This window comes from Somniosus microcephalus, chromosome 17 (genome assembly GCF_052327205.1).
Source record: "Somniosus microcephalus isolate GS21.2 chromosome 17, FLI_Smic_1.0, whole genome shotgun sequence".
In the NCBI taxonomy this organism is placed as follows: domain Eukaryota; kingdom Metazoa; phylum Chordata; class Chondrichthyes; order Squaliformes; family Somniosidae; genus Somniosus; species Somniosus microcephalus.
Window position 1 is genome coordinate 39,336,107 of NC_141003.1, and position 26,954 is coordinate 39,363,060.

General features: G+C 43.8%; 1 protein-coding gene across 3 annotated transcripts in view; it reads right to left on the reverse strand.

Moving 5' to 3' along the window:
• LOC147105660 (ankyrin repeat and sterile alpha motif domain-containing protein 1B-like) overlaps window positions 1–26,407 on the reverse strand; it is a 307,039-nt gene extending 280,632 nt beyond the window's left edge. For all 3 annotated transcript variants that reach the window (XM_086010208.1, XM_086010209.1, XM_086010206.1), the window contains exon 1: window positions 26,104–26,407. In XM_086010208.1, coding sequence (XP_085866334.1) covers window positions 26,104–26,234 — 131 coding nt within the window. In that variant the 5' untranslated portion in view covers window positions 26,235–26,407. The remainder of the gene's footprint in view (window positions 1–26,103) is intronic.
• Window positions 26,408–26,954: the final 547 nt, after the last annotated feature.

The window sequence follows — 26,954 nt, forward strand, 5'->3', positions numbered from 1 at the left end:
CAAACAGGGGTACCATGGAAGTGGGATGACGAATGTAGACGAGCTTTCCAGAAGTGTAAAGAATTGATCACATCAAAAGAGGTGTTGGCCCATTTCAACCCAGCACTACCAATTCGTTTGGCATATGATGCATCACCCTACGGTATTGGAGCGGTGCTGTCGCACAAATTCCCTGACGGGTTGGAGAGGCCAGTAGCCTTTGCGTCTCGGTCACTAACCTCAGCCGAGCGCAACTACGCCCAGATTGACAGGGAGGCCCTCAGCCTAGTATGGGGAGTAAAAAAATTCAACCACTATCTGCATGGGCAGAAGTTCACCTTGCTGACTGACCACCAACCACTTGTCTCCATCTTTAATCCTAAGATGGGCGTTCCAGTGATGACTGCACAGCGGTTACAAAGATGGTCCCTGTTTCTAGGGGCGAATCAATATGAAATAGAATATAGAGGCACGAAACAGCATGGGAACGCTGATGGGCTATCGCGCCTGCCACTGCCTACTGTGGAGGAAGCACCAGCAGTGGACCCTATCGAGATATTTTATTTGTCAATAATTGAACGATTGCCAGTAACAAACGCGGATATAGAGACCCGCAATGATCCGACACTGTCACGGGTATATGAATTGACGGTGAGGGGATGGCCAACACATGGCGACTCACTGTTGCCAGCATTCTCATCCAGAAGAGAACAGCTGTCAGTATGCCAGGGGACAGTGATGTGTGGATCCAGAGTGGTGATTCCACCCAAGTTAAGGGAGAGAGTGCTAAATGAGCTACATGAAGGTCATCTGGGGGGGGGTGGGGGGGGGGGGGGGGGGGGGGGGAGTGAAAATGAAAAGCCTAGCTTTGGCTTGTGTGGTGGCCGGGAATCGATCAACAAATCGAAGACCTAACTAAGAGCTGCTTAGGATGCCAGAAGGTCCAAAATGCACCACCACATGCCCCTCTACACCCATGGGAGTGGCCCTCCTCTCCATGGCAACGGGTGCACATTGATTTCGCTGGTCCCTTTATGGACTCAATGTTCTTCATAGCAGCGGATGCTCATTCAAAGTGGCCTGAGGTGATAAAAATGTCTTCAACCACTACTGAGAAAACGACTGCAGTCCTACGGACCATATTTGCCAGAAACGGTTTGCCAGAGCAGATTTGCTCTGATAACGGACCATAGTTTGTGTCCGACGAGTTCCAAAAATTCATGAAAAGGAATGGGGTAAGGCTTTACACATCCGCCCCGTATCATCCAGCCACAAATGGATTGGCGGAGAGGTTCGTACAAACCTTTATCGCCTTCTTAAAGGCCATGTGCGACGATGAAATTCCACTACAGCATAAGATGGACAATTTCTTATTAGCCTACCGAAACGCGATACATGCAGTTACCAACCAGACCCCGGCCATGATGTTCTTTAACCGAAGGTTGAGATCTCGTCTGGACTTGCTCAGACCAAATGTGCGAAGAAATGTTGAGGACAAACCATTCCAGCACATCAACGAGAAGCCGACAAGGAGCTTCAATGTAGGGCAACCAGTCTTGGCCCGTGACTATCGAACAGAGAAGTGGCAACCCGGAACGATATGTACAAGGCAGGGGCCATTAATGTACACAGTGGATGTCGGGGAGAACATTGTGAGACGCCACGTCGATCAGATCTTAGCGTCACAGGAACGCATCAACCCCATGTCTCGAGTACCTGGGGCTGAACCCGACATACCGGTAGCATCTACTTCAGACCCAGTAGCAGTGGAACCCGATGAACTACGCGATGAAAAGGGGTCAGAATCGCCTCTGCACCAAGAACAAGAACCTCTGGAAAGGCGCTATCCCAAAAGGGTCAGGAAGCCACCCCAAAGACTGAATCTATAAATGGACTTTTGTTGTTTAATGTACATGTTGAAATGTTAGTTGTTATTTGAATATTAGGGGTATTACTAATCTAAAAAGGGGAGGAACTGTAGTACCGGCAGTGACCACACCGGTATATAAGCTTTGTGCATGCCTCTGTACCCCCAGTCTAGAGATTACCCTCCTCCAGTAAAGACCTGTTATTTGTTAATGTACAGCATCCGTGTGATTATTTAATAATAGCGTATCCACTGAACCACGGATCCAACAGTATTCACTTTAAAAATCACCATCTGCAGAAAGGGCTTTTACATAGAGTTTGATTTAATTGCTCTAATCAACTTTAAGCCTGTTGCACTCGTATCGATGATAGAGATTTGACAGGTTGGGACAACACTAGCAGGCTTTCCCTAGTTACGCTTAAATCACGTTGGGTTTTTTTTTTAACGTTCCGGCATAGTCCGATTAGATGCACAGGAAATCGGTGTAAATTGACATCAGCGCAAGAATGGGCGCAACTTTCCAATTGCGCTGCTACAGGAAATTTTGGGCCAACATTTTCGATCACTGGACTAAAATTCAATGCTCAAAGTTGAAAGACATCTTCTATTTTGGCAACAAAACCAGCAATGTATCACGGCAGCAAACTTTAAGATTGGTCTAATTATACATGCACATCAAGTTCCCAGGCCAAATTGGGTCTGCGGGTGAGAAATCCATCAGCAGGGCCAGGAAATCACATGCAGCTGCAGCTCTTGAAGACTGCAGCTGCTACTTAATGGGACAGATTAGTTGTTGCTGGGCAGAGGAGAAATGGCTACAGGAAAGAGGAGAAATGGCTCCATTTAAAGAGCAAATCAACTCCATTCTCAAATAGATTTGAAGAAAAGGTGCAGTGCAGGGTTACTCTCTTCGGTACCACAGTGCACCCTCCTCTCTACATATTTCCTTGGGTATCTATTTACCCTGCATACGCAGCAGGATTCCATATTAGAGTCATAGAGTAATACAGCACGGATAGAGGCCCTTCGGCCCATCGTGTCCACGCCAGCCATCAAGCCCTGTCTAATCTAATCCCATATTCCAGCATTTGGCCCGTAGCCTTGTATGCTATGGCATTTCAAGTGCACATCCAAATGCTTCTTAAATGTTGAGGGTTTCTGCCTCCACAACCCTTTCAGGCAGCGAGTCCCAGACTCCAACCACCCTCTGGGTGAAAAAGTTATCTCTCAAATCCCCTCTAAACCTCCCGCCCGTTACCTTGAATCTATGCCCCCTAGTTATTGACCCCTCTACTAAGGGAAAAAGCTCCTCAGTATCCATCCTATCTATGCCCCTCATAATTTTGTACACCTCAATCATGTCCCCCCTCAGCCTCCTCTGCTCCAAGGAAAACAAACCCAATCTGCCCAGTCTCTCTTCATAGCCGAAGCGCTCCAGCCCTGGTAACATCCTGGTGAACCTCCTCTGCACCCTCTCTAACGCGATCACATCCTTCCTGTAGTGTGGCGACCAGAACTGCACACAGTATTCCAGCTGTGGCCTAACCAATGTTCTATACAGCTCCATCATAACCTCCTTGCTCTTATATTCAATGCCTCGGCTAATGAAGGCAAGTATCCCATATGCCTTTTTTACCAGCTTATCCACCTGTTCCGCCGCCTTCAGGGATCTGTGTACTTGCACACCCAGATCCCTCTGACCCTCCGTCTTGCCTAGGGTCTTTCCATTCATTGTGTATTCCTTTGCCTTGTTAGTCCCCCCAAAGTGCATCACCTCGCACTTTTCCAGGTTAAATTCCATTTGCAACTGTTCCGCCCATCTGACCAACCCATCCATATCGTCCTGCAGACTGAGGCTACCCTCCTCGCTATTTACCACCCTACCAATTTTTGTATCATCCGCAAGCTTACTGATCATACCCTTTACATTCATATCCAAGTCATTAATGTAGACCACAAACAGCAAGGGACCCAGCACCGATCCCTGTGGTACCCCACTGGCCACAGGCTTCCAGTCACAAAAACAACCTTCGACCATCACCCTCTGCCTTCTGCCACTAAGCCAGTTTTGTATCCAATGTGCCAAGGCACCCTGGATTCCATGGGCTCTTACCTTCTTGACCAGTCTCCTGTGCGGGACTTTATCGAAGGCCTTACTGAAATCCATGTATACCACATCCACTGCGTTACCCTCATCCACACACCTAGTCACCCCCTCAAAAAATTCAATCAAATTAGTCAGACATGATCTTCCCTTGACAAAGCCATGTTGACTATCCCTGATTAATCCTTGCCTCTCCAAGTGGAGACAAATTTTGTCCCTCAGGATTTTTTCCAATAATTTTCCTACCACTGATGTTAGGCTCACTGGCCTGTAGTTCCAGAGGTGAAATACTGCTCACCAATTTCCCAGTTAATTTCTTCCAGCACTTCCCTAAATACCCTTTGACATTTGCCTTTTTAAATCCTTATGTTTTTTGTTCTGGTCCTTATTAGTCACAATCAAATTATCTTCAATTTAATTGAATCGTGGTCATTAGTCCCTTGAGGTTCCACTTCTAGATTATGAAAATTATTTTCTAGTGAGGTCCTTGTCAGGTTGAGTCAAACTGCACGTACCATAAATGCCTGAAGTAACAGGCATGAAGAATTTTTCCCTCTGATGGATGATTTTTTTTTTTAAAGTCGGTTTTTCTTGCCATGGAGGAGATGGCCACCAATATTAATTGCAGAGAGCACACAGCAGCATTGGAGATGGCCAGGCTGGAAACCACACACTCACACAGCAAGATGTTTGGAGCATGTCCCTTCCTTTTCAGGGTTAAGAGACTTCAGTTAGAGGGAGACTGCAGCAGCTGGGATTATTCTCCTTAGAACAGAGAAGGTGAAAGGGAGATTGAATAGAGGTGTTCAAAATCATGAAGGGTTTTGATAGAGTAAATGAGGATAAACTGTTTGCAGTGGCTGAAGAGTCAGTAACCAGAGGACACAGATTTAAGGTAATTGGCAAAAGAACCAGAAGTGAGGGGAGTTTTTTTTACACCAAGTTATGACAAGGAATGCACTGCCTGAAAGTGTAGTGGAAGCAGATTCAATAGTAACTTTCAAAAGGGAATTGGATAAATACTTGGAGAGAAAATGAGAGGGCTATGGGTGAAGAGCAGGGGAGTGGGACTAATTGGATAGCTCTTTCAAAGAGCCGGCACAGGCATGATGGGCCGAATGGCCTCCTTCTGTGCTGTATGATTTGATCATGCGATTTCTGTTTTCTACTTAATTCACACACATACACTCAGCACGACAACCAGGTGATACATGGCACTGCAACTCATCTGTTACTGCTTACTCATGTCACTATGTGCTAGCCCTCGTCCATGTCCCCTTTTTCTAGGTCCATCAGATGTTTCAGGCCTTACAGGAGCACAGCTGGATGGGAAGAACCCTCCAGAAGGTGCCCCATCACTCGCTGTCAACCCTTCCAAGCACCCGCACAGAAATCTGCACCTCACGTGGTACTGTAAGTTAGAGGGGTCTGCATTTGGTGATTCACTGAGCCGGTGAGCAGCAGGTTGTACAGGTAGAAAGATTGGCACAGGAAATAGCTCACCAAAAGGCAAGCTCACATTCCAACTCCGCTGAAAAGGACCGAAATGCAGGCTTCAGGGGGTTCAAGCCTTTAGGAAAACATGAATTTTATCCACCAACAATTGCTCAATGCATTGGACTACCTTCTAGGGAGTCTTCAAAACCTAAAGACTGCAGAGTAGCTCACTACCAACACTTGAGGTTCTGGCGCATGGCATCAATATTCTGCACGCAACCATGGAGTCTCTGGCACCAGTAATAGTATCTCTCTGGGATGCTCACACTGGGGCCATGGAGGCTCTGGGCAACTATCTCTTCTGCCTTCATCAGGCTGGGAGACCAAATGCAGAGGGACTTCAGTTGTTTCACAGCTCTTCTGCAGTCTGCTCTCCCGCAATACAGTGGGAGTGTGGAGACACAGCCGGGCCAAGTCATGCAATGGGAAAGGAACATGTTGCCATCTCTCAATGACCGTGCATTGGGACCCTCAACACCTGCAAACCAATGCCTGCCCTGGTATCAGAAAGCCAGCTGTTGCTCAAGTCTGTAGCCGGTTCCTCTCAGAGGAACTCCTGGAGGTCACAGACCATGAGCATCTCAAGAGCCCTTGACTGAGTCACACTACTCTTGCTGCAGCCTTTGGGAGAGCAGCTCGTAGAAGCACTAGAATAGGTAAGACAGCATTTAAAGACAGGCACTGGGGACTCCCAGGATGATAATTATGGTTAGGCATTTGTACAAGCTATGAAAATGATGATCAATTTTGAAATCTGTGTGCAGAGTGTTCCTGTAGTAGCTGGTGACCCTGCAATGTCCATGAATATCAATGTTTGTCTGTGGGCAGATGCATTTCATTTAAGGGTGGAAAGACTAGAACAGACATTGGATTTGACGGTTAATGCAGGGGGAGCAAGATTGTTCAGCTGAAGCACTAGTCAAAGAGTTGCTGCCAAAGAGCACGGGCTGCAGGCAACTGTTGGAGCCCTCCCACTTCCTCACTATCCTCTGCTATCAGTGTCATCCACCTTATCGTGTTGGAGATTCATCAGTTGTCCCTGATGCAGAATGAAGTTATGCAGCATACAGCAAACCACTTTCGTATAGGACACTTTTTGTGGGCTGTATTGCAGGAAGCCACCAAGCATGATTGTCCCTCGAGCATTCCAAAAGTCTGCTCAATCAGGGGTCTGTCTGAGCCATGGATTTGGTTCTAACAGTGCAGCTGCTGAGAGTGGGTTCCTAAGAAGAGTCATGAGCCAAGTGTGATCGTCCTTTTCCCCAGTCAGCCAGCCTCTCACTTGCTAGGCAGGGGCAAAGAGGGGGAGGATGGTGGATTGGTGCAATATAAAAGCAACACGGCAGCTTACAGGAAAGTAGGCACAGCCCTGCCTGATGAATTGCTGGTGATCACATGCCAGTTGCACATTAACAAAGTGGAAGCCCTTGCAATTCCTGAAGGCAAGGGGTCATCTGAAGGAGCCTGCAGGGTGATTGAGTGCAATCAATGAGATCCTGGACTTAGGGGAAGCCTGCAATTCATGAAAACCCCAGATTCCTATTCTTTTACTTCCTGATGTACATGGGGAAAGTGATGAACGTGTTGCTCTCGCAAACATGGCATCAGTTAACTGCTTAATGGAAGAACAAATGGCAGGCTGACTGAAGTTACTGATATATCCTGTAGCAGTCCAGAAAGGACCCAAAGCAAAGAAGTTAAGGGCTGCACTGACCTTGACTGCAGCAGGCAATGCTGTGCCAACTGTGGTAGTTGGTTGCAAGACGAGACACAGCTCTGACAATCTACTTGGAGAAGCGAAGCGTCCTGATGCACTGCTCCTCAGAGAGCTGCAGGTAAGTTGTCCTGGGCTTATAAACTCTATTGGGAGGGTTAAGTATTCCTGTGAGCACACATCCTTCCATTTGCTCACCGTGCAGCTGCGTTTGCTCTTTCCTCGGCTGCGGTTGCTCCTCCTCTCGTCAAAGGGAAATTGCCAGAAGAAACAAGTGCATTACCAGAAGCTTCTCAAGAGTTCAGAACATTCTAAGCTCACGAGAAACACTTTGAAATGGTGTAAGTAGCTGAACAGCACAACGTGATACAAGCAAAATGTCTCCCAAAACTTAACATTTTACTTGACAGCAGCAGAGGATCCCTTTAAATACTGCTGGAAATGTCAGTCGTCGTGCCCCCAGCTTGTACTGCCCTCAGTTTGTGGGCAATGATGAAAATGGCATCACCAAATTAAATCACCAACTAGAGTTCTCGAACCCTGTGCCCTTTAGAAAGGATTGAGTTTGTTTACAGTCAGGAGTGATGACTACTTTTGTACAAGAGGGGCAGGTAAACTTTGAGACTTTGTTCCAGAAGTGTGAATCTGTAAAGCAACCATTTCTTCAAATTACTACATTTCCAATAGAAACCAAACATTTTTGGACTGGTCAGGGTTTTAGAAAACTTTGGTCAGCATTAAATTCCTCTTCCAAGACCACTGTGAAGTATTCACAGTCATGTCACAACAGCATCGCTGAGTATGTCATATATCCAGTGACTGAATACCATGGCTTACCAGAATTCTAATTTCACAGCTCACAGATGGGTACTCCTCCAGTACCATTTATATCTACCTTACACATTGCAGTGCCCTCCTGCCAATCTCATATCTGCTTAATCATGTGCCGCGATGAAAACTGAGGTATTATCAATGCCAGGATAGAAGAGCATCAGTTTGTGTGCCAGAGTACTAAGTATTTCACCGAAATTAACACTTTAGAAATCAGACCAACATTTGTAGAAATATGCATTTCATAAAAAAGGCCCACATTACTTTAACTCAGAAACATGCCAGCCATTCAAATCTGGGGCTGTCAATAAACAGCTGCACTTTTCTGTGGATTTTGAGTAACTGAACACTCAAAGCTTGAATTCATTCACCATAAAGGCAACGTATTACTCAAAGGTTTAAAACAGTTAAATCGGAAGTGGTAAAAGGGAGGCCCAGCTTGCTCTTCCATCAATACTGTTCATATATCAATCAGCTTAAAACAGGAAACACAAGCACTTTTGTTATTAAAGTGGAAAAAAATATTCTGTATAAAACAATCCGAAGAGGATCAAACAGCTATATTTTACTATCTTCATACAGCCAGACACAAATACTTCGGTTTGTTTTCTGTTAATTAAAATATTTTAAATTAAATATTAAATTACACAGCCAGCTCAGTAGGTCCATCACCATAAAAAAAGAAAAAAAGGACAAGCTGCTTCTTGGGTAGAGACCCTTTATCTCCACATGGAGTGTTATTGTGTTTGTCACTCTAGATGCGGATGTACCTACTGTATATTTCCAGTTTTTTGTTTTGGTTTCAGATTTCCAACATTTGCTTTTTTTTTAAACTCATAAAATGTCATTCTATACAACACTGAGGTCTTTGTTTTCCAGAAACTGTAAAATTTCTTTCTCTTCATATTTTTACACCACAGTAGACATCATGTCAGTAAAACAGTGACATTTTTTTTTTTTTTATAAATTGGTATGGCATCTCATCGCAGCAAAACCTACCTGTACTATTTTCAAACACTGGATTATATTTAAAAAGCTGATTTTACCACTTACACACATGCTGATTAAGCTGCAGTGGGAGCTGAAATGGGGTAAACCAGAATTTATAGAACATAAATTTTTTACTACTACTTCTTGTTGGAGGAAAATATACTCCATTTTCCACAGCAGAGGCTGTATCAGATTCTGCCAAGAAATGGTTTACATAGGCATATATATATATATTTATTTTTATTTATTTTTTTTAAATTGGTATAAACATGTGGGGAATAGTAAGCGTATACAGGAAACTCTCTGGTATCCGGCACCGACGGGACCAGGATGTTGCCGGTTGATTAAAAATTCCGGATGACGGAGGGGGTTATCTACCGAGGCTGTTATTGAGGTGTTCGGACTTCTGACAGCGCCAAGAAGCAGAGTAGTGGCAGTTTGAAGAACTACCCCCACTAACTCGGCCACCGCGGGCGACTCGGACTCGGCAACATTTCCGGTTATTGGGGTGTTTTCAGAGTATGAATTTCGCCGGTTAATAGAGAATTCCGGATAAACGAGAGTTTCCTGTAATACTGAATTGATAATTCACATGCTGAATGACCTATACGACACATATTATGGAACAACCACAAGTGAAATAGACCCAAGTATGCCCATCATCCCAATCGATATCCCTCTATAATACAATATGTCTCTGGCAAATTATTTATTTCACTAACTTTTTCAGGTCTACCTGAGCCATGTACCATTCACGAGTAAATCCCAGGCTCCTTCCATGTTGCTTAATAACCAGCCATTAGGTGCCCTTAGAAATTAGAACAGAGAAATAGGCAATTCAGCCCAACCAGCCAGTGTCAGCATTTACCCAACACATGAGCAAGTCGTCCTAATCCTGTTCACCCACCCTGTTCCCACATGCCTTCATCCCCACATCTAAACTAATCTTGAATGTTCACATAATTTCTGCCTCAACTTACCATAGAAGTTAATTCCATAGCCTCACAGCTCTTTCTGTGTAAAGATGTTTCTCCCGCCCTCTGTTCGAAATCTCTTGCATTTAATCTTGTATCAATGACCCCTCATCAGAGTTAACGTTTCAGGTCGATGACCCTTCGTCAGAACTGACAAAGGGTCATCGACCTGAAACGTTGGCCCAGAAATTAGAGTTGGGGGCTTGCCGCGCGTGTAAGCCCCCAATCTGCACTTACCCGACGCGCCGGCCGTTGAGCTTCAGGGACGCCTGGAATTGCTGTTTTAAAATGTTGACTCCCGGGCAGCGTCTGACGTCACGCCGCCCAGGAGTGCAGCCAGCGCAAAGCCTGTAGCGCGCTGTGCAACTGAGACACGCCCCTTGAGGTCTCAATTTAACAGGACACGCCCCCAATGTTTCTGCCAAGCTGCTAAGCATTTTTACATGCAAAGCAGCAGTTTAAATACGTTTTTGGAAGTTTTTTGAAGCTTTTGGTAACTTTTATAAACTTTTAAAAACATTTACATTATTTTGAAGAATCTGAAGTAGTTTTAAACAGAATTAAAGCAATTTAAAGACTTTTAAAAGCCCTCAAAGAATTTTTTTAATTCCATTTATTTATTTAGCAATGTCGTCGTCATACGTGTCTTCACACTGTTCCCTTTGGGGAACTGTATGAAGTGGTGGAAGGATTTATGGCCATGATTAACGCTCATTCTGTGACCGTAACCATCTTTGAACCAGCCATTAGGGCGGTTAGTCCTATGGCGGGAGGGTTTTACAGGCTCCCACAAGCTATACAAGGAGGGGGGGGCCACCCACACCCACGGACGCAAATATCCCACTGGATGTCAACCCAGAATTTAGAGCCGGAGCTCCGGCTCCACTTGCCAGGACTGTCTGGAGCGGGGTTCGAAACCCTACCCTGATCTGGCCCAGCGGCGGGGATCCTACCGCTATGCCAAAGGCCCAATCCGATTAGCAACGTGAAATTGCTGGGATGAGCACAATTCACGGCATTAAAAGAACTCACAATTGAACTGATGATGACCTCAGCAATCTCCTCAAGGAGGTGGAGGCGCAGCGCCTGCTCATCATTGGTAATGAGAAGTCAAAGGCGCCGCAAAAAGGGCAGATGATAGCTTGGTCTTTCAAGTGGCAGCATAGGGCTCCAGTCACGGGGAGGGAAAAGGCGCAGGAAACGTATGGGTGTCACCTTTTGTGCGGAGTGGGCCTTTTGCGTAGCAGTAAGCATCCCCGCCGCTGGGCCAGAAGGAGAAGGGTTTCGAACCCCACTCCAGACAGTCCCGGCAAGTGGAGTCGGAGCTCCAACTATAAATTCTGGGTGGACATCCAGCGGGATACTTGTGGGTGTGGGTGGGCCCCCACTCAGATGGGTTGTGGGAGCCCGTAAAACCCTCACGCCATAGGACTAACCACCCTAATGGCTGGTTCAAAGATGGTTACGGTCACGGAATGAGCGTTAATCACGGCCATAAATCCTTCCACCACTTCATACAGTTCCCGAAAGGGAACAATGTGAGGATACGTACGACGATGACCTCTTGCGCAATGCACCTCCTTGGACCCTCAGTCGCAGATGCGAGGGGGCAAATCGTGCAATTGTTAAATTTTTCATTTTATTGACATGTAAAATGTTGGCCCAGTAATTCCCTTCCAAATGCGCGAGTACGGTCGGGGTACTTACGCGTCTGGCCGGAGGAAATGCCGGTTTTCAGCATGCACAGCGCATGCGGGGAAAACCGGCATTTCCTGTCCGCTGAACGAAGGGGTTCAGAGGCAGAACGCGTGCGCAGTAAAATTCGCCGCTTTCATTCATGCTTTCAGTGAGGTCAAGTCCTTACAACTTACACATGAAAAAAGCATGGGTACAGTTGCTCCAGAGGAAGATATTTCTTATCGTGGAGCTTCTGAAAGTATGTACGTCTGTATATATTCCTTTGCGTGTTATGTATATATTCCTTTACTTATGTGTATGAATGTATTATTTAATTATGACTTTCAGAGAAAGTAACTTATTGGAAAATCATAATTAAAAACATACATTCATACACATAAGTAAAGGAATATAAAACATACATACACGTAAAGGAATATATGCGGAGATACATACATAATTACTTATTACTGATGAAAAGTTTCTCTCTTAAAAGTGCTGGAAATGTTACATTACTCATTTTAGAACACTCATTTTCACATTCAATTCACACAGCCACAATTGCTCCTTCTACCTACCGTTCTGAAAACCCGTTTAAAAAAAAAAATTTAAACTTTAAAACTTACTTAAAATTTCTTAAAATAACTTCCCTCCCTTTCCCAAACAAAAATATTGCCTTTCAGAAGCTCCATGATAAAATATATCTTCCTCCGCAGCCTTGGAACAACTTTACACATGCTTTTTTCAAGTGTAACTTGTAAGGACTTACCCTCACTGAATCCATGAATGAAATCGACGAAGTTCACTGCGCAAGCGCTGCCTGTGCAGTCGCACGCGCCTTCGTTCCGAGGACTGGAAATGCCGGCGTTCCCCGCATGCGCTGTGCATGCTGAACGCCGGCATTTCCAACGGCCAGATGCGTGAGTACCCAGACCGTACTCACGCATTTGGTCACGAATTTCTGGCCCGTTAACTCTGTTTCTCTCTCCACAGACGCTGCCTGACCTGCTGAATATTTCTAGCATTTTCTGTATTTCTTTCAGATTTCCAGCATCCGCAGTATTTTGCTTTTGTATGAAACTTCAAGGCTTTTGTTGAGAAAAAATAAAATGCAATTCAGCCACGTGCATAGTTAAATAAATTTCTGGTGCCAAATCTTCCTTTGGAGCAAAAACAGTTATAGTCATCCACGACCACATTTTCTATTCAAGGACAACATTGTCTACCAGACCATCAATGATTAAACAGCCTGTACAGTTAGCACTGTGAGGCAGCCTTTACTTGTTTGATCTATTCAATTCAACTAAATGACACTGTCCCATCAAATCTGTCTCATGAAAACCAGACACCAACATGGCTTCTCCAAAACACACTGCTCTAAATTTATTTATTATATTTTTCTTAATTGAGAAAATCTTTATTTTACTATTAGCACATTACCTTTCCTTTTAAACTATCCTTTGAATTATTCAACAAAATAAAAATCAGCATGTAATAAAATTTTCATTAAATGGTTGTTGCACACAACCTCAGATAGGTCTGGAGGGCCTCACTCATGCTGCATCCCTGTCTATCTATTTGACCACCTCTAAATAAAAATAATTAACATCCATAAGGTAAGATCAATTTTAATACAGTACATTCAGCTTAAATATTATAGAATCCTAACTTCAGAGACAGTCAGACATGCCTTGCCATCCTTATTCTTAATTTAACAAGACAATCTTTATCACATCATTAATCAATCCATAGGGAACAGTTGATAATGACATCATAACTTAGGATCAAGGAATAATGGACTACTGTACTGTATAACGTTTTGGGACTGAGAGCAGACTGTAAGCATTTTGTGGACAGCAAAAATGATTCTTGATCAGCTTGAGATCTCAAAACATTTAACAGTAGTGATAACTTTATCACACCACCTGTTTATACATTTAATTTACAGCAGGGGATCCCCAGGAGTGGAGTCAGAGAGCCTGAGCCAAGGCTCTGGAAAAAAAACAACATTTTTAATAACAAGAATTGGAGCAGCCAGCTGAAAGACTGGGACTCAATCAGGCACTGAGCTCACACAGGCGCAGAGCTTTGTATAGGTTGTGTGTGTGTCACAGGGAGGAACCTGGACACTTGACCTTCCACAATGTAATCTGATGTGTTTTGACAGCTCTTTTTAAAAAAAAGTACACAATATGCATATACTATGTACATACAGCTATGCAAGATTAAAACAATTATTTTATTAATATATGCAGGTCATTTCACTGAGGCCAAACTATCACATGGCAGATGTCACATGCAGAAGAGTCATTTTCTCAATAAACCAAGAAATAGAGGGAGATAGATTTATATTTTGCATAAAGTACACATAACCTGTTCATTTCACACTGTCCCCATTTCTTGTCACACCTGGGTATTACTTTTAATATATTAGACAAAAGTACATCTACTTGCCATCATACTTTCATTCTTTTCAATGACCAAGTGTCGCTGGTCCCCCTCCAAGGTCCATTCCTCCAGGTAGTACATTCAGGAAAGTTTGCATTTTATATTTTTACTTCATGCTGCTACCAAGTTAAGTATTTTGTTTCAAAAATTGTAATTTTTTCTAATTACTTACCCTGTGTCAACTTGCCATGCTATACTTAAACCCTCACACCTGTGGAGACACTGGGGCCACCACTGACAGGAAGGTGTAATTATAGCTCGACAAGTTTACATGGGCAATCTTCATTATAAATATGTATGCAGGGATTTATAATTATAGCAAACTTGACAACAGGAGGCAAGGCTCTGCAGACAGGGATTGCACAGACAGAAAGGCCTGGAAATTCCTGCAGAGGTACAATCTGAAAGTTGCACCCAAAATGACACCCATTCTCCCGATGTCAAATTATGCTCAAAGTCTCATTAGCATATGCCCAAACGTAAAAATGTGTCGAAATCAGCGCAAACAATCAAGATCCAAGGAAAATGCCAAACTCATACCATTTCAATTTAGTATACTGTATTCGCTGCTCACGATGCAATCGGCTCTACACTGGGGAGACCAAATGCAGATTGGGTGAACACCCTGCTGAACACCTCCGTTCAGTCCGCAAGAATGACCCTGAACTTCCGGTCACTTGCTGTTTTAATTCTCTGCCCCACTCCCACTGACCTCTCTGTCCTCGGCCCCTTCACTGTTCCAATGAAGCTCAACGGGAGGTGGAAGGAACAGCACCTCATCTTTCCATTGGGAACTTTACAGCCTTCCAAACTCAATACTGAGTTCAACTATTTCAGATCATAATCACTGCTCCCATTCTTTCGGACAACCGGTGTTGGTAATGATTCTGCTGTTGCCATTTACAGCTCCTCCAGACCCATCTTTTGTTTCTTTACTTGTCCCATTACCACCCCATTTTGCCTTGCACTATCATCCTGTGTCATTTAAATCACTCCTGCCTTCCACCTGATGAGACCTTCCCTTCTGTTCTTCCCTCCCCTTCCTCTTTTCCCTGCCTCTGTGCTTGCTTAAAACCCATTACATCTGTAACATTTTCCAGTTCTGACGCTTGGTCACCAACCTGAAACGTTAACACTGTTTCACGCTCCACAGGTACTGCCTGACTTGCTGCGTATTTCGAACATTTTCTGTTTAAAGTTCAGATTTTCAGCATCCACAATATTTTGCCTTTCATACGATATATTCCTTCTTTTATTAAAATTAAAGTTTCAAGTCATTCAACCATTATTCATGCACATTAGGTACAGCATGCTTAAGAACCTGCAAATCAGGGAAGCATTTCAATTTTTAATGTCACTTGTACGAAATGCATTCAAAGAAACAGAAAATATAGTGCAGGTCTCAGAGGATGATTTTTTTTTTTTTTTATATAAAAGAAACACAGTAACACACCAGAAAAATAACTGTTCCCTGATGCACCTGAAAATCATGACCATAATTTGAAGAGGGCCTCTGAGCAAGCACCATTGCAGAAAATTCAGATACAGGGTTCTGTAACTTGGGGTTGGGCCACTATTATGGGCAGAGTTCCATGCGTCTATCGATCTCTCTGCCCGATCATAAAAGATAAAGCAAATCTAGATGTATTGTGCTTGCGTGCGCAACTCACCCCCTAAACGCTACAATCTTTTAGGTTGCGTACTGCTTTATGCCAACATTCCGCACATCTCCAGGTATAAATACGTAGGAAATTCCAGCCCAAAATTTTTACTACATTATACAGGAAACTCTCTTTTTACCAGCACCTAAATAACCAGAAATCTCTCAACCGGCAAAATTCAGGAGTAGGTTCAGGTAAGTTTTACTTCATATTAGTGGCCGTGTAACCGGGGTTCCTGCACCTGTTGCCATGTAACAGGGACGCCTGGATCTGTGGCCGTGTAACCGGGGTTCCTGCACCTGTTGCCATGCAACAGCGACGCCTGGATCTGTGGCCGTGTACAGGGCTCTTGTACCTTGGTAAGTATACCGCTCTGTAATCCGGACTTTTTGATCAACCAGCACCACGCCGGTCCCGTATGAAAAAAGTTTCCTGTAGATATATTATCACAGGCTTTTATGCTTTTTTTAAAAATATAACAATGGGGTGTTATCAACAAACTGAGACAGGAATAAGTTACACAAATTAAGTGTTACAGGAAGTGCACCATTTTCAAACGGTCATATTTAAAAAGATAACACCTACACTTATCTGATTTATTAAACTCAAGTACAAAAGCCCGTCATAGCATACAGTTTTAATCCCTAGTATTGTTTTTAAATTTCAATCAGTGCTAAACATTAATATTTTGCTTTACAGTTTCTTCTAGGTATAAAATGTAATGTTTCTAGCAAAAATCATATCAATATATTTCCTTTAAAAAATTTCCCCAAGAGACTCGTCAGAGGAGCTCCTTACTTAGAATATCATATGGGTAGACTGTCCCATTTACGGGGTTGGGGTTTCATTGTGAAGATCAAGACACAATAAGCGGGTATGGCAGCATAGTTACGTTATGTTACTGGGCTCGTAATCCAGAGGCCTGGACTAATAATCTAGAGACGCGAGTTCATATCCCACCATGACAGTTTGTGAATTTGAATTCAGTTAATTAACTAAATCTGGAGTAAAAAGCTAGTGTTAGTAATGGTGACCATGAAGCTATTGTCATAAAAACCCATTTGGTTTAGGGAAGGAAATCTGCCGTCCTTACCCGGTCTAGCCTATGTCACTCCAGGCCCACAGCAACATGGTTGACTTTTAACTGCCCTCTGAAATGGCCTAGCAAGCCACTCATTTGTGTCAAAGTGCAACAAAAAGGTGCAAGAATAAAACCGGACAGACCAGCTAGGCATCGGATTCGCACACCCAGCCCAGTCAGCTCTGCAAAATCCTCCTCACTTACATCTGGGAACTGATGCCAAAATTCGGAAAGCGATCCCCCAGACGAATCAAACCCGACCGTCATACTCTCCGAATCATACCCATCAGTCAATATCCCAGGTTCCAACATCACCAGTACTGTATCCTTTCAGGGCAGTTCACAACATCTTCAGCCAGAAGTGCACAGTAGTATTCAGTCTGGTGTCCTCAACATCGACTCTGGACCCCATGAAGTCTCAAGGCATCAGGTCCAATAGGGGCAAACATTTTTTTTTTTTTTTTTTTATTATTAGTTTTATGGGATCAGGGCGTCACTGGCAAGGCCAGCATTTATTGCCCATCCCTAGTTGCCCTTGAGAAGGTGGTGGTGAGCCGCCTTCTTGAACCGCTGCAGTCCGTGTGGTGAGGGTACTCCCACAGTACTGTTAGGGAGGGGGGTTCCAGGATTTTGACTCGGCGACGAAGGATCGGCGATATGCTTCCAAGTCAGAATGGTGTGTGACTTGGAGGGGAACCTGGAGGTGGTGGTGTTCCCATGCACCTGCTGCCCTTGCCCTACTAGGTGGAAGAGGTCGAGGGTTTGGGAGGTGCTGCCGAAGCCTTGGCGAGTTGCTGCAGTGCATTTTGTAGATGGTACACACTGCAGCCACAGTGCACTGGTGGTGGAGGGAGTGAATGAATGTTTAAGGTGGTGGATGGGGTGCCAATCAAGCGGGCTGCTTTGTCCTGGATGGTGTCGAGCTTCTCGAGTGTTGTTGGAGCTGCACTCATCCAGGCAAGTGGAGAGTATTCCATCACACTCCTTACTTGTGCCTTGCAGATGGTGGAAAGGCTTTGGGGAGTCAGGAGGTGAGACACTCGCCGCAGAATACCTAGCCTCTGACCTGCTATTGTTGGCACAGTATGTGTGTGGCTGGTCCAGTTCAGTCTGGTTAATGGTGACCCCCAAGATATTGATAGTGGGGACTTCGGCGATGGTATAATGCCATTGAATGTCAAGGGGAGGTGGTTAGACTCTCGCTTGTTGGAGATAGTCATTGCCTGGCACTTCCGTGGCGCGAATGTTACCTATTACAGCGGTCCCTCAGCTGATGAATCAGTACTCCATGTATTCTGGGTGGGGGACTTGAATATCCATCACCAAGAGTGGCTCGGTAGCACCACTATTAGCTGAGTCCTGAAGGACACAGCTGCCAGACTGGAATTACTGTGGTGAGAGAATGAGGGAAAAACATACTTGACCTTGTCCTCGCCAATCTACCTGTCGCAGATACATCTGTCCACGACGGTATTGGTAGAAGCGACCACCTCATAGTCATTGGGAAGACAACGTCCCATCTTCACAGTGAGGACACCCTCCATCGTGTTGTGTGGCACTCCCACCATGCTAAATGGGATAGATTCAGAACAGATCTAGCAGCTCAAAACTAGGTATCCCTGAGGCGCTGTGGGCCAGCAGCAGCAGAATGGTATTCCACCACAATCTGTAACCTCATGACCCAGCATATTCCTCACTTTACCATTACCATCAAGCTAGGGGTCCAACCCTGGTTCAATGAGGTGTGCAGAAGAGCTTACCTCAAAATGAGGTGCCAATCTGGTAAAGCTGCAACACAGGACTATATGAACGCTAAACAGCAGAAGCGGTATGCTATAAGCGATCCCACAACCAACAGATCTGATCAAAGCTCTGCAGTCCTGCCACATCCAGTCATGAATGGTGGTGGACAATTAAATAACTAACAGGGAGGAGGAGGAGGCGGCTTCCTGAACATCCCCATCCTCAACGATGGCACAGCCCAGCATGTGAGTGCAAAATACAAGACTTCAGCCAGAAGTGCCGAGTGGATGATCCATCTTGGCCTCCTCCGGAGGTCACCACCCTTTAAGCTGCTCAGCTGCAAAGCGCCCGCGCAGCCGGCTCACCGGCTTTTAAAGGGGAAAAAATGCATGCATGCGTTAAAGGGGCCACGCAACCTAAAAAATATTAGAGGGAACATTGGTCCCCATCATCACAGATGCCAGTCTTCAGCCAATTCAATTCGCTCCACATGATATCAAGAAATGGCTGAACGCACTGGGTACAGCAAAGGCTATAGGCCCCAACAACATCCCAGTAGTAGTGCTGAATACTTGTGCTCCAGAAGTAGTCGCACCTCTAGCTAAGTTGTTCCAGTACGGCTACAACACTGCCATTTACCCGACAAAGTGGAAAATTGCCCTGGTATGTCCTGTCCACAAAAAGGATAAATCCAATCTGGCCAATTACCGCTCCATCAGTCAACTCTCAATCATCAGCAGTGATGGAAGATATCATCAGCAGTGATGGAAGATGTCATCAACAGCGCCATCAAGCAGCACTTACTCACCAATAACCTACTCACCGATCCACAGTTTGGGTTCCGCCAGGACCACTCAGCTCCAGACCATTTTAGAGCTTTGGTCCAAACATGGAAAAAAGAGCTGAATTCCAGAAGAGAGGTGAAAATGACAGCCCTTGACATCAGGGCAGCATTTGACCAAGTGTGGCATCAAGTAGCCTGAGTAAAATTGAAGTCACTAGGAACAGGGGAAAAACTATCCACTGGCTGCAGTCATACCTAGCACAAAGGAAGGTGGTTGTTGGAGGCCAATCATCTCCGCCCCAGGACATCACTGCAGGAGTTCCTCAGGACAGTGTCCTAGGCCTAACCAACTTCAGCTGCTTCATTAATGACCTTCCCTCCACCATAAAGGATGTTCGCTGATGATTGCAGTGTCCAGTTCCATTCGCAACTCCTCAGATAAGGAAGCAATCCATGCCCAAATGCAGTAAGACCTGGACAACATCCAGGCATGGGCTAATAAGTGGCAAGTAACATTTGCACCACACAAGTGGCAGACAGTGACCATCTCCAGCAAGAGAGAGTGCCACTTCCCCTTGACATTCAATGCCATTACCATCATTGAATCCCCCACCATGAGCTTCCTGAGGATCACCATTGACCAGAAGCTCAACTGGAACATGTGACTACAAGAGCAGGTCAGAAGCTGGCTAGTCTGTGGCAGGTGACTCAGATTCTGACTCCCCAAAGCCTTTCTACCACCGACAAGGCACAAGTCAAGAGTGTGATGGAATACTCTCCACTTGCCTGGATGAGTGCAGCTCCAACAACATTCAAGAAGCTCGACACCATCCAGGACAAAGCAGCCCGCTTGATTGGCACCCCATCCAGCACCTTAAACAATCACTCCCTTCAGCACCAGCACAATGTGGCTGCAGAGTGTACCATCTACAAGATGCACTGCAGCAACTCGCCAAGGCTTCTTCAACAGCACCTCCCAAACCCACGACCTCTACCACCTAGAAGGACAAGGGCAGCAGGCACATAAGAACGCCACCATCTCCAAGTTCCCCATCAAATCACACACCATCCTGACTTGGAAATACATCACCGCTCCTTCATCGTTGCTGGGTCAAAATCCTGGAACACTCTACCTAACAGCACCGTGGGAGTACCTTCACCACACGGATGGCAGCGGCTCACCACCACCTTCTCAAGGGCAACAAATGCTACCTTGCCAGCGAAGCCCACATCTGTGAATGAATAAATAAAATGAATTTAAAAAATCAGTGCCCCTCAGCCACACAAAGAAAGTTTAGCCCAACGGTACTATTAGCTCAGAATTTTTATTAAATGGCTTAAACCATTAAAAAAAAAATCACAAATCTCTTAAAATAATCATGTGGAAGGGGAGGGGGTGAAAAGAGGCAGTCAAAATACTAGTGAGGTCAATTGTGCCTTCAACAATCAGCCTGGTGCTGCTATTTATGAAAAACTTAATTAAAATATCTCTTTTATTTGAAGAAAATTAATAATTCTGTTCAAATAAAATTAGGCACTACTTCTTGAAATTGTCATTAATTTCACTGGTTTCACACTGAAAATGGCAAAATCAGATTAGGTACAGTTGTCCAGAGGACAGATTTAGGACCAAATAGGATTTTAAGCCTCAGACAGCCTATCTAGACACCATAATATTTTCTCAGGTAATACTAGTTCAGATTGGAAGGAGGAGATTGCTGCTGATTATGACTCTCCTCCTTCTGCTGATCCAATTAAAACAGTGGGCTTGGTAAAGACGAGCAATTCGATTTGGGAGGGGTTGGGGTAAATGTTTGTGCTCCTGTTGATGAATGTCAGTAATGGGAAATAACATTTTTTCCACATTTTTCTGGTATCAGCATTGAGCACTCACAGATGAGAGAGTCTGGATCAAGACAAAAGCTCCCAATAATTTCCCAAACCTCAAAACACCACCGCTACTGCACCAGTGTATTCTCTGCCCCAACCACATTTCCTGCATCAACCATCCTTATGGTCTTCCATGTGAGCTTTCAAAATGATTAATAAGTTAGAATTGTGAACCCACATCACAAGAAACTATGGAGGGAGACTTCCCCACATTCATTTTCATATAGGACTTTTACAGCTAGTGGACACTTCCGCGCCATCAGTGCAGGCTGGATTTGAACCTGGGTCACACAGGTGGACTAACACTTTGCACCATCCAATCAACACTGTTACTTTTATATTAAAAAAGCATTTATAACCATCATAAATTGCTACAGTTACAACAAATATAAAATTGGACAACCCATGTTAGTAATGCAAGTGTCAGCTTAGATCAGTTAGTAAACTTCACCTTGGTCAAAATTGTGGGTTCAAATCCCATTTTGGACACAAGGTGGACTGACACTTCAGTGCAGTACTGAGGGAATGCTGCATTGTCAGAAATGCCATTTTTTGGATAAGAAGTTACAGATGCCCTGCTTGGGCAAATATAAAATATATATAACATTACTCAAATAGCAAGGAGTCCTTCCCATTGTTCTAGCCAACATCACCAGGAAAAAGAAACATATTAACTGATTATTCATATTGTTTGTACTGAACAAAATTGGCTGCAAGGTTTCCCAACATAAAAACACGGACTGCACTTCAAAATTGGCTGTGAAGCACTTTGGTATATCATGAAGACATAATAGGTGCTATTTAAATGCAACTTCTCTTTCTCAGTATCAAGTAATGCACATAGATGCCATATCTAGGTGTTTATTAGCAATGATTTACAGGCTTTGGAGGCCACTTTGCAGCTTTAAAGCATATTTTAAATACTCTTATCCTTTCAAATAGTGATGATACTGCAAACCTTCCAATGTAGCCAATGTTCTACTTCATTTAGCTCTTTATTGCTTTGCCTCTTTTTTGTCTTTACTCATTTATCTCCATTGTACCTCCTTTATTGTTTTTGCTTGCTTTCTATTTTGAATTATCTTCAATATCCATGCAGTCTGAACAAACTGACATCCAACTTTCAATTCCTCAAACTTCCTTCAGACCTCTCAAATGAAACTAAAAGCTATTAATTCACTCTTGTTTTCCCTCATCTGTTGGTATTCCTTGTCCACTTTCTCCTCTGATCTCAAATGGAACTCCCACATCTCCTCCATTGCTAGCACAGCCTCCAAGAAGCTACAGTGCCTCTTTTGTGGTATCACAGCTCTATACTAAGTCCAATTCTGTCCAAGACTTGAATACTGCTCCCGCTTTTAACACTCCTAGATGGAATGCAACAAAAAGCTTATCTACTCAGAAACCAGTCTCTCATCTCTACCAAACAACTCTGCTATCTTATTAATTCTTCTATGCTCAGTCATCTGATAAACTTTTCTCTTGTTTGTCCCAAGCTGCAAATATATCATTCTACATTTCCTGTATGCCATTGTGTTAAACTTAAGAGTCAATGCACTATTTCTTTCCCAGGATCTCAATAGTGCAGAACAGCTTACCTCTCTCAGTCTTCCCTTTCTTCTCTAGCCTACAGACTTAAAACCCCAGCTTGGCATCACCTAATCACTAGTTCTTGATTTACCTGGTTTTCTTTCCTCTTTTTAACCTTAGCAGTGTAACGTACTACGAATCTTTGTTCACATTGGCTCTTGCACTTGGTTTCTCCCAAACTAATTAATCTTTAAGTAAATTTTCAGCTTTCCAACCGTAACGCAAGAAAGAACCCAGCAACTTAACATAAAAAGGCAAATTTAACACAGGTCTGCTAAATAATAGCCAATATGTTTAGCAACAGGCTATTGTGATGGACGAGTAAATGCATTCCAATACCAAAGAATGCACACTGCACGGTCTCTTTTTAAAAAAATCATCTTGGAACAAATAAGATTTTTGTAGTTTTAATATTTATCATAACATGTGGAGCACCAGTAGTTTATACTGAGGACTTCTGTCAGCTACCACATTTCCTTTCTGGATAGTACACATCTTGACACAGACTTGTACTAAGTGTTAGGCATTAGTTGCTTAGTATTTGATGGTCAGCCAGATTCTGATTAAGGACAGATGGAGTGTCAATAACTTGTGCTGAGGATTTCTTTTTCCAAACCCTGATCAAAATATATTTTAATGCTGGAACATTTAAGCAAACTTCACAAATAGAATAAGTCAAAAACATGGTAGAATCACCAGGAATTACAAAGTAATGCAGTTGGCATCATTTACACATGCCTTACACATTATCGTTCAGTTTATTTTCAATACTTTGCTCCTTCCGGCTTGCATTTAATTGAGAGAGCATTGACTGTTTCTACAGTTTTTGAAATGTCTTCTTCCAAACAAGTAAAATATTTAAATGTGCAGAACTTGTCAAGCTTCTGACAGCTCAAAACATCACTACTCTCATTACATGTCAATGTTGAAATCCCTTTTCATTACCATTGAAAGCTTTAATCAGGTGTATTAAACATGTAGATGAAGAAATGTTGATCGTTTGTATATTCAAAGATCTAAGCACTTAAATGTGGACTTTAAAAAAAAAAGTAGGGGAGTGGTATCAGTGAGAAATTAACATTTGGTGGTATTTGGTCATAACTGTTAAGGATATTTACATCCAACAATAGATTTTCGAACTACATGCAAATATAATGGAGTCCTGTCCCGTCTGATAATTGTCCAGCTAGTCCCCTCACCACTGGAGATTCACTATTAGTATATGATAATAATGATGGCTAACTGGGGCCGAATTCAAGACTACGCGGTCATTCTGGGTTTAGACACGTGTCATGAAGTTCTCAAGCACTGCTCTCATCGTGTCACCTGAACAGTCTTGGATTACTACTTCTGGGTATCAATTGTCCTCCACGTAATTACTGCAAGAGAAACTAAAATGTGCACAGTTGATTTTATTTTACAATTGAACACAATACGTTACTGAAAAGTTATAGATTAGCAACTATGCATTTGTAATCAAGACCACCTTGTGAGTTAATGCATCCTATCCATAATTATTCAGCATGTCAGTAATGGAATCATTTCTCCTTTTAGGAGCACTAAGTATTGAAATGTGTCAACCCTGACATCTAAATGCCCACGCCAATAGGTACTTCTCGGTTCCACAAATAATTCTTAGCTCACAACGTATGTAAATTCATAAACACAGACATCTCGAATCGTAGCACAGTTTTTTTTAAATTCAGAACAAATATTTACTGATAGCACACTTTTTAATGTCATTAGCTTCTCCAAATTTACAGGGGCTCAACAACTACCCGTCAAAATAAATGTCAGCGGTATCCAATGCTGAGGGAAATGACAGTCATTGCACTGGGATGGTGTAGCCTATATGTTATGTGTCTGTGTTCAACCGTAAAGCACCACCCCATTTGAACTATCCCAGCTATTCCAAACATCCAACAGTAATCTCGCTGAACCCACGCCATGTTATGCAAATAATAAGAGGACTTTCTCTCCTAAAGAAAAGAACCTGTCCTGTTCCGTCGCCTTTGAAGCGTCGCTTTTGATTTAAAAAGTTATTGTTTAGATAATGTTGCTCAGACAAAACTGCCAACGTCCAACTAAAACGTCAAGTTAAACTTCAGCATGACACACAATTCGGTCTGGATTAATGTGGGATCATCGCCCTCTCGGTCATCGAGCGCGATTTACCAGATAAAAAAGGTTGTTCCGAGAACCGAGATTCAAAATGAACAGCACGAAACATCTCCAGTGATCTCCAGCCAAAGGGATCTCCAAATGACAACGCTCGTTTCATCTGGTTACAACGTGTCCCATCCCTTTTAATTGTACAACAAATGAAATGCAAAACGCCGCCGCCAGGAGGAATTACCTCCTTGTGCCGGCTTTGTCCTGTTCCCTCCCATCCCAAACACAAAGTCGCCTTTCAAAAGCCAAAATAGAAGCTAAGCTGTACAGTCACTGCAATACCAGAAGTGAATGTGAACTGCCCACAAGCGCAGGATCTTTCATGCTACTTTTTAAAAAATATTTTTAATTTTCGCTGATGTTCGAATATGCAACCGCCAACCTCTATCCTCCTGTAGCTTGCATTTTTTCTGTGGATGTTACTATTCTACAGCCTGGTCCTAGTGCCCATCCCCCACCCAAGTATTTTGAATTCCTTCCCCCCCCCGTGTGTGTTTTACCTAGTATATAATTGCATATCTATATTGTGTTCCAGAGACATCAAGCGTCCAAATATCTTTGGGAAATCTCATTTAACCCAATAGTTTGCAAGGAAATGTACTGATTAAAATAAACTCGGTGCACAAACAGATTCTCCTAACTTTTTTTTGCCCTTCTTTGCAAACATACATAGTGGTTTATATTCCGACTAACATTTGCACCTGTACATGCTCTAACCCTGGAGCATTCTTATCGCGTCCAACAGTCACGCCAAATTGCAAAACTTGCTTGGGAAATTCTTATAGGGAAAAAAGGAAGCAACTGCCCTTCAAACAGCCAATCCGTATTTAGATTATTTAACCCACGTAGTAATAAACCGAACAAAAAACAATACAACATTTAAAATAAGGGGAGTCTTACGCTGCACATTCCTCTTGAAAAACATCAACCCTAATATGAAATGGAAGGGAATACAATCGTCTCACTTCACCTTTCACAATTCTGCACTCAGGGCTGTAAATGTTTCCATTTGACCTATTAAACTAATAAAATACACATTTTTCACAGTAGTAAAAAAAAATGCAACCGAGAACAGGCTGAGAAATCTCTCTAACTTACCTCAGCAGGCTGGAGAGTGGGATGGAGCTCGAACCACTTCCCAATAATCCCTTTTTGCCACTTAGCAATTTTTCCACCACCGCTACATTCCCAATCCGAGCGGCTTCCAGAAGTTCCTGCTCTTTCCCCATAATACACAACAAAAATAAGAGAGGGGGTGGGAGGGGAGATGGGGAGGCGGGTGTTTGAGAATTAAATAGTACAAATTCCTGTCAGCAACGCGTGCTCAGCGGCGTAAAGAGCCGAGCATCATCTTCACATCTTCTAACCAAGGGGCGAGCAGACAACACACGCACAGAGGGAGAGAGAGATAGAGATGAGTGCGAGCTAACGGAACCCGGGTGTAGCGGTGCTGTGTGACGGGAGCTCCCGCTGCCTGGACGATACTGGAGCCCCTCAGGCTCTCGGCTCTCCGCCTTCTCTCTCTCCCGCCCTGTGTCTATCAACAGCACGGGCAGAGCGCCTGAGCGTGCGGCCCGCCTCCCTCTCCTCGCGCAGAGCTAGCCCCCACCCACCAGCCCTGTCAATCACGTCAGGGCGTGAACTGCGGATTCGCCAACCCCGAGCAGAATGTGCAGCAGTGACTGACAACAATGAGCAATTGCCCGGGTGGGACCCTGGCTGGCGAGGAGCGAGCTATACACACATAGACAGACAGGGGAAGTTGTGTGGGTCAGTAGGCTAATGGTCTTGTGTAGGTAACATCGCGCGCGTGTTTTGCTACAAATTACCGTGGCTGCAAATCATTGAATTGCCAATTAACCACACTATATACTATAAATAGTTTATTTTGTGCGAACAATTTAAAACAAAAATTACACGACATGGGTTCGGAAGATTTTTTTTTAATT